Below are 9210 nucleotides of genomic sequence, written 5' to 3'. Positions count from 1 at the left end.
GAATTGATGAATTATAAAATATAAATCGAATATCTTTAAATTTTTTTATAAAAGAATAAATATATATCTGACTTTTTGTTTTGCAAATATTTAAATCCTTAAAAATTTAAAAATACAATTAGATCCCTAAAAAAGTTGGATTTATTATTATTGTTATTAAAAAAATCGATTTTATTCTAATTTGTTAAGAAATTAAAAAATAACCGATTTATTAATACATTCAATAATAATGTGACATGTAAGCGGTCTTTACAAAAAGATGTTTTACGCGTTTTTATGAAAGCATCTCCCATATAATAAAAGGAAAAGTATATAGAACCAAAATGTGACCAGCCAAAAAGTAAACAAAATCGTTTAATTAAAATCACTTTTTGAATAATATGTTTGAAAATCACTCCTGAGATCACGAAGCACAAACCAAAATCCGATTTTTCATGAAACCATAATAAAATACTCAGTATGTAGAGTTAATAGTTAAAAATAATTAAATAATTTAATAAATTTAATTAAATTATCATGTCAATTATACTTGGTTTCCACCGACATCCGCATAAGTTGAATTAGTAAATGTAATAATTGACCGCTTGTTTTTCTCTCTATATAAAGCACCCCATAAATGTGTGACAAAACAATAAGCAATAACCTGAAGAAGCAAAGAAAAGCATGATGAAGCATACTCATGAAACCACCGTGTGTTTGTTCCTAGTAATCCTTGCAGCGGGAAGAATGCAAGGATCAAGTGCAGTGGACTACACCGTAACGAACAGGGCCCTCTCAACTTCAGGGGGTGTCCGATTCCGTGACCAAATAGGTGCAGTGTACGCAAGACAAACCCTTGACAAAGCCACAAAATTCATATGGTCAGTATTCCAACAAAACAGTAACCCCTCTGACAGAAAAACCGTCCAAAAAGTGAGCTTGTTCGTTGATGACATGGACGGTGTTGCGTACACCAGCAACAACGAGATCCACCTTAGTGCAAGATACGTTGGAAGCTACTCAGGTGACGTGAAGACAGAAGTGACTGGCGTCTTGTACCATGAGATGACTCACGTGTGGCAGTGGAACGGGAATGGCCAAGCCCCTGGTGGCTTGATTGAAGGGATTGCGGATTTTGTCAGGCTCAAGGCTAACCTGGGTCCTAGCCATTGGGTCAAGCCTGGCCAAGGGAATAAGTGGGACCAGGGTTATGACGTCACGGCTCGCTTTTTGGATTATTGTAATGGCCTCAAGAATGGCTTTGTTGCTGATTTGAACAAGTTGCTTAAGAATGGTTATAGTGATCAGTTCTTTGTTCAGTTGCTTGGCAAAACTGTTGATCAGTTGTGGAAGGATTATAAGGCCAAGTATGGCAACATATCATAATCATTTTCAATATCTAAGAAAACAATAAGATCAAATCATACTAAATATGTATAATCATCAATAAGTGTTGTATGTTCTACCAATTATATTATAATGGTTTACTTATAGCTTGTTTGATTCATCTTGTGTTTAGTTATTTCTCTAAGATTAACTTAGCATATCACGATGAATACTAATGAGATGCGAAGAAAGTAATAAATAATCTAACTTTCTTTAGAAAATGACATACTATTAAAGGTAAGGAAAAAATTAATAAATTTTAAGACAATCGTTTATATGCAATTGTTTTTATATAAAGTTGACCATTGAGAATTGTTAGACGATAATTTAGTCAAAAATGTTATAATGACAATTGCATACGAGTTTTTGCCAAATTTTAAACATTCAATTTTTTAAAACTTTATCAAAAGAGTGGTTAACCTGATTAGCAAGTTATTCTTTTAAATTGGAATTATTGACATAAAATATATTACGTAAAAGAGTTAATATTTATTTAACTAAAGGTAAAAATAAACTAATGCACCAAAGTTAAGGTGACAATAAGCTTCGACGAAAAGTAATTATGCAAAAGCTAAAGCTTTTTAACTATTATTAGTTTATTACTCAAACATGCATGGCCTAATTAAGCATTATAATGCTAAAGCAGATTGTAGTATTATCTTGTGAAGTTTTACAGTCTGGAAATGGGTTTGTGGTGGAATAATGACAAGGCAGGCTTATTAAGTCATTGATGCATTTTTTCAGCTAGAGGATTAATTAAGTGTCACTTACCCATTATTCCAAGTGGGGATTGGGGAAGCTGCACTCTATCTGCCATAATCATGTCTCATTAAAGTAAACTCTATAAAGCACTTCTGTTTCATGATTGGATAGTGTTTTTGATAAAGAAATTAAGTAGCAACAACTAGTGTACCAATTGTTGATTCGTACCGAACATTTTGTTTTGAAGTCGTACCAAACATGATTACTATCAAAGGAAATTTTAGCGTTGATGATCCACCTTTGACTAATGTAACATCGATCTATTTGTAGGACCGGTTTCCAACAATTGAGAAATTGAAAATTTCTGCATATGCATATTCTAAAGATCTATTTGGACTTGCAATATGGATACTGCCTGTTGGACAATCTTTGTGCCAACAAAACCTTGTTTCACAAGTAATTTCCACTTTATCACACTCATGTCATGCTCTTGTTCCTTCTATTAAAGCCAAACAAGCAACTCAGACGATCTCATAGTATTCCCAACACAAACAACAATGGCTCTAAACCTCAATCACATGATCCTGTGTCTTGCACTAACTCTAACAGCTGCTACCTTGGGGAATGCAATTGAATACGTTGTGTTAAACAATGCCCTCTCCACCCTTTGATCAGGAAATTGGTGCTGAATATGCCCAGCAAACACTCATTGCTGCCACCAACTTCTTAGACAGATTATTTGGCCTAAACAGCAATTTTGCAGCAGTCAACAAAGTCTCCATCACAGTTGAGAACATCGATGGAGTCGCATTCACTACCAGCGACAACAACATTCATGTGAGTGCAGGGTACACTGAAAGGTACCTGGTGGTGATAGAGATATCAAAAGGGAAATGACTGGGGTCATCTATCACGAAATGGCGCATATATTGCTATCCGATGGGAGTGACAGGGCCCGGCCGCCTTCAGGGCTTGTTGAAGGCATGGCAGATTTTGTGAGGTTGAGGGCTGACTATGCTGCAGATAGCTGGGGTGATGTAGGTGAAGGCTCTAATTGGGACCAAGGATACCAAGTCACTGCATACTTTCTAGACTACTGTGAAAATATCTGAGCTGGGTTTGTTGCGGATTTGAACAAGTTGATGATGCAAAATGGATACAGTAAGAGCTACTTTGTTCTGCTTCTAGGGAAGCCAGTTGCTCAACTTTGGATTGAATACAAGGCCTTATATGATCTCAACAACTGATCAATCCTTAGTTTGTAGCTTTGTAAGAATTATGACATAAGAATAGTTTAAAGTGTTTTTCTAGCCTCACTCACAAAAAGGTATGTACAAGTTATAAAAAGAAAAGCAAGTATATATTAAATAAAGTTAGTTGTAACTTGTAAGTTTGCCTAAATGTGATATATTAAATGTGTGTCCATGTAAAAAGTAGTTTGCACATAATAATATATCTACAATATAATAAGTAACAACTGAGCTGAACAAAGTTGTGTTAACAAAACGTCCTTGCTGCAAGTAAGATGTAACATAAAACTGTAATTAGTACACTCAAGCAGAAAATTTATATTTTTCATACATAACTTTGACAGTGAAACTGTTAAATGTAGCAGAACACCAAAATCTCGAGTAGTGTACAGGAGGAAAACGTGATACATGATGAGGTATCGATATGAAAACCATGAATCAGGATTCATATTGCCGAATTGCTGATACAATTTCAGCAATGCCTTCAAATTTTCTCCTTTCTTTGAGAATCGCCTTAGCTAAATCAAGTGCTCGCTTTTCACATGTTGCACGTTTAGCAGCATCGGCAATGGATTCAAAATCCTCAACATGAGCTACACCAACTATTCTCCTGTGTATTAATGATCATAATGAAAGGGGTTAGCCATGCCTCCTAAGAATGTTCATGTTGCTCAAATCATAAATACAAGCCATTGCTTCAGAATCATACTGTTCAACAAATATATATCTTACTGAATATAAAATCAGAACATGGCATGCACAATGGAGATAGCTCTAGGGCCAGGATGACCTCAACTAAACATCAGTGTAAATGATTATATACACATTAGAAAGTAGAGAGCAATTCCAACATTGTCACTGAATTTTATAACTAACATGTTTCCTCACACGAGCACTTTAGACTAGAGTCATGCAAAAGACACATTCTAATATTACCATCCATATTTTTTATAGGAATAATGCAAACTACAATCAAAATTGTCGCCATTTTGGTCAAAAAGGGTCTGATCAAGTCAATTGCCCAATTTAAGCAGAAGCTCTCAAATAGTTTTATATCTAACTAACAAAATAAGTCCCACTAAACATATAGCATTCTGGTTAAAAATGATGCTCAGCAATTTCACCTTATCATTTTGGCAGCACCAAACCCAAGACTATCATGAAACAAATCTGTCATGTATTTCTTCTGTACAAGCAGCTGAACCTCAGGATTGTTATATATAGCTGGAAGATATGCCTCACCCGCACCATTTCTGTGCTCATCCCAAAGAGCAGTGAATTTGTGATGGAAAAGATTCCAGGTATCTTCGATTGTCTTAAGAATCCACTCCTTGTACGCCTGCATAATGTAAATATCAGTATATATCAGACAATAAACAACACACTTTTGCCCCAGCAATCAACGGTCTTCACAATTATTACTAAATGCACAACTATAACAAATCCCAGCTTGTCATTGATGCTGCAGTTCTAAGCAATAACATTACCAGAGCCACAAGTCCAGCAAAATGAAGAGAAAAAATACAGCAAAAGAAAATGGTAGTTATAATTGGCATCCTACCAAGTCTTGTTTTATAACTACAGCTCATATTTCTGTAAACTATCTCTACGACTTCTTGGATTTCACATGATATAAATCTGATAGCTCACCAATGTGCACATGCACACCAGGAAATTCTTCTCTTCATTAGTATAATAAAGCAAAGTCACTAGCACTACACAAACAAGACAAGGCAGGACAAAACAACAGAACAGTCCAAGGTATTTCAAAACTGTAAAAATGCACAGATTTGGCCTCCGAAAAGAACCAAAGAGAATCAAAGCGTTTAAATCAGATTATGCAGAATAGGGGTGTGTGTGCCTGTGTGTTTTTCTGTTTCATTCCTTCTTTTTTTTTTTCCGATAAAAAACTTTGGACTATGCTAAGAGCAGAAGCCACAAAGAGCCACAAGAGTACACAACCAATATACATAAAGAAGGAAACCTACTTTTCGATCATTTGCTTGATCTGCATGCCCATCTTGAGAAAAGTAAGCCAGAATCAAATTTCCCAGGAATGCTCCAATATCAAAACCCATTGGTCCATAAAATGCAAATTCTGGATCAATAACTTGTGTTGATTCACGGGTAACCATAACAGAACCAGTGTGCAGATCTCCATGTATTAGAGCCTGGGCCCTCTCACAGAACCTACAAAAATGTACATTCTTATAAAGTATAAAAACCCTAACACCACAATTGCTACACATAATGCAGTAAAAGAAGTGTGCTGGTCATAATACTTGGATTTCAGCTCAGCAACTTCAAGCTTCAGAAGATTGTCTTCCCGAACAGCCTCAGCATCACGATCAAGATAAGGGGAAGTCCAACGATTATATTGAGAAACTTTATAAGGGTCAGAGAACACGACCTGCTCGGTGAGTCTGCATAACTCCACATTACCACAATATTCGGCAACTGCATGGAGCCAGCATGAATTCAGCTTAAGGCAACATCAATATGCAACAACGTTCCTCATACTCACAAGTAGAATATCAGTTTATCACTTATCACTCATTTTCAAATGGAGAATAAACTACAGAGGTAAACTTCCACAAGCACAAATAACTGAATAAGCAAAGCACAAGCAACCAAACGAGGGAAAGGAAACATTTTTTCTAATGCAAAACTTAAACTAAAATAACCAGTTTCAGCTCAATCAACTTTGAAGCAGAGTAATAGATTGATAAAGGTGATACTATCAATCAGTGAAGAAGACATAAACAATCTTCTTAGTTCTCCGATTAACAAATATATCGAATTGTCCAAAAAATGAGTTGAGGAGTGTGAATCAATCAACAACAATTGCTAAAGAAAAGAGTAACAATGGGAAAGCTCACACATACCGTCCCTTTTGTGCTCGGAAGTTGTACGGAAAAGGAGAGAAGTGAAAAAGAGTGTCTTGGCCATGAAATCAGCCATGTGCTCTGCAAGCAAAGGGTACTCAATTCCAGCTATCAACCCTTTTCTTAATATTATATGTGGCGGTTCCAAGTAACGCATGCCGATCAATGACATTGTACGGTCAAAGTGGTAAACTTCAGGAACATGCTCAGGGCTCAAGCGACCCTCTTCTTTCAGCCCCAGGTATTCAAAATATGCTCTCTCCTTCGTCATCGGCCATGACTCCCCAATGCAGCGAATATAAGGCAAAGCCTTAAAATAAAAAAATCGAACTTTGAATCGAAAGCTACAAAATAAACTAAATTTGCGAGTGCCCACGATTTTTGGATCAGTGGGGAGAAGTATAAAAAAAATGTTACCTGCTTGATGACAAAAGAACCTGTGGAATTGAGAACGATGAAGACGAAGTTAAGGTTGCCATCTCCAACTTCTTTGACGGACAAGGTGTCGAAGTCGTTGCCGATCTTAGAGGAGAGGGCCGGCACTGATTTTATGTATTCGATGAGGGAGTTGTCGTCGAGTGGTCGGAACTCTGAGAAGGCCATTGGATGCGGCGGAGTACTGAGGCGGGGGGAGACGGAGCAATGATCCCCCCAAAAATGGGAATCTTGTTTTGTTTTGCTTTCGGAGTAGAGACGCTAATAGCTAAGCTACAAAGGTTGGACTTAAAATTGAAGTGTCAATGATGCGAGTCCATTTACGAAAGAGTTGGTTTAGTTATTACTTCATTAGTTTATTTAAATAAATATTGAGAAATTAAATTTTATTTTGAGTATGTAATAATTTATTGACAATAATAAATCTTAATTTGTTGGATTGGAAAATAGTGGAGATATCTCCGGTGCCAAAAAGAAATGATGCTAGTGCATTGAATCTGGTCACAATTTGGATTAATCAGCTTCGCTTCTGTGGAATAAAATGATGGAATCTAATTATTAGTAATTACCACCCAAAGGAAATAAATAAAATTTAGGAAATTATGAAAGGGTGTTGTAGTGCAATTGAGTCTCACTTGGTTTCCCACTCATTTGATTATTGCGAGAACCGAACCGGTCATTGAACCGGTCAAATTACTGATTTAATAATTCAATGGTCTAACCATAGTTGAATCGTGGTCAAACCAGTTTCATTAAATATAAAATAAAATTATTAAAAGTATAATATAAATCTTTTAAAATTTAAATTCAATCATTCATATGATAATAAAATTTAAAATTTCATAACTTCCCCACTAACTAAACTATATCTCATATCATCATTAAAATTCTACATTCAAATTCAAAAATCACAATTTATAACTAAAAGAAATCATGGCATAAATATTATATCCATATTCAATCAACAATCACCAACAATCAATAATAATATTGTTACGATGGGTAACCGGAGATTAGTGGGCTGGACGGCGTTGGTTGGCCCAAACGTATGGAGGAGGAGGATTTCAAGTGGATCTGCAACTCGGTGCCCTCCGTCCGACTTGTGTATGCGAAAGAATGGGGGGTGGTACCTGCAAAGACACTCCAATGCTTAAGTCAGCAAGGGTGTGAGCAGGTCTAGAGAGTATTGGGACTTAGAGATACCTGAGAAGTGTCAGTGTATTTATAGTGGTGAACCAATAACCACCGTTGGAGTAGTGCCACTTTTTTAAGGTGTTAACCGTCCCTTTATCGTAGGGAAGTTAAGATATGGCTTGTGGAAGTGGTTAGAGAGATTCTAGGGGCAGTTATTCATTCAAATGAGTGCTTATCTGCCAGCTAACCCTCGTTCCCGACTTCTTTAGAGCAAGTCGTGTTCCCTCTCTTTCATTGTTTCGTTTCTGCGATTTTTCAAATTTCCTCTTCATTCGTTCGTGCTGTACCTTTACGTTTTCGAAGGCTTTTGCTTCCTCCAGCCCTCATTTTCGGATAAAGGTTAGTTCTTTCTGTAACATGCCTTTCTATTTTTATACCTTTATTTTGTAGGTAGATGGGTTTGTAGACTTTGGTTCCGTATTCCCTCCCTTTAGAGACCGTGTTTTTTATTTTCCTTTTCTTTTTCCTTTGTAGGTTTTTGTCACCCTTTTAAGAAAAAAGAAATGGCCTCCGTAGATGTTCTTTCTCAGTGGGTTGATGTCACGGTCCTAGGGGAGGAACCCTCGGTCGATACTGAGTTTATTACCCATATTCGCACTCACCACATAATTTGTGCTTCTGAGGAAGATGAGCCGAAGTATGAATTGGTAGTCCCGGGTCCAGAAGACCGGGTTTGCTTCAGGAGGGCCAATGAGGCGGCCCCTCATTTTTTCTTTATGTACGAGTGTATGATCACCCGTTTGGGTGTTTTTCTTCCTTTTTCAGACTTTGAGATGTCTGTTTTGCGTCACTGTCGAGTTGCCCCTACCCAGCTTCACCCCAATTCTTGGGGTTTTTTGAAAATTTATCAATTTATCAGCCAAGCTTTGGAGTTTCCGACCTCTTTGAAGATTTTCTTCTATCTTTTTCATATGACTAAACCCTTTAGTGGGCTAAACAATAAGCAACAGTGGGTATCTTTCCGAGCCATACAGGGTCGGAGAGTTTTCACCCTTTTTGACGAATCCTTCCATGATTTTAAAAATTATTTTTTCAAAGTTCAAGCTGTAGAGGGTCACCACCCCTTTTTTCTGGACGAGAGTTCTTCCCCCTGCTTTCCCTTGTACTGGTTGGAGGCCTCCCCCTGTGAGAAGTATGGTCTGGATGATCTAAACGAAGTGGAGGCGGCCGTTGTGGGGTTCCTCCGAGAAGTGTGGGGGAGGGCCCCATATCTGGACACTAAGAAATTCCTCCAGGGGTCTCCGACTTTTATCCAGGCGCAACTAGGTAGCTTTTGTTTTTTACTTCCGACTTGTGTTTTCTTGTACCGACTTGTCTGACTTTTTGTTATTTTTTGTAGAGATGGCGAAGAAGAATGCTCAGGAGTCTTATCAGAGGGT

At 37.2% G+C, this 9210-nt stretch overlaps 2 protein-coding genes and 1 pseudogene across 2 annotated transcripts; 2 read left to right on the top strand and 1 right to left on the bottom strand.

Annotated features, from left to right (window-relative positions):
* LOC107617722 lies at window positions 611–1486 on the top strand. The gene has a single exon (XM_016319564.2). It carries the CDS (start codon window positions 664–666, stop codon window positions 1363–1365), a length of 702 nt encoding a protein of 233 aa, XP_016175050.1. The 5' UTR covers window positions 611–663; the 3' UTR covers window positions 1366–1486.
* Window positions 2101–3600, top strand: LOC107616142 (annotated as a pseudogene).
* LOC107617721 (methylthioribose kinase) lies at window positions 3534–6947 on the bottom strand. Its single transcript, XM_016319563.2, has 6 exons — window positions 6620–6947; window positions 6203–6512; window positions 5600–5774; window positions 5306–5507; window positions 4442–4656; window positions 3534–3927 (listed from the first exon to the last, which is right to left on the bottom strand). Exons 1-6 carry the CDS (start codon window positions 6803–6805, stop codon window positions 3756–3758), a joined length of 1260 nt encoding a protein of 419 aa, XP_016175049.1. The 5' UTR covers window positions 6806–6947; the 3' UTR covers window positions 3534–3755.

Source organism: Arachis ipaensis, chromosome B09 (assembly GCF_000816755.2).
Source record: "Arachis ipaensis cultivar K30076 chromosome B09, Araip1.1, whole genome shotgun sequence".
NCBI lineage: Eukaryota > Viridiplantae > Streptophyta > Magnoliopsida > Fabales > Fabaceae > Arachis > Arachis ipaensis.
This window is presented reverse-complemented; position numbering and strand designations above follow the sequence as displayed.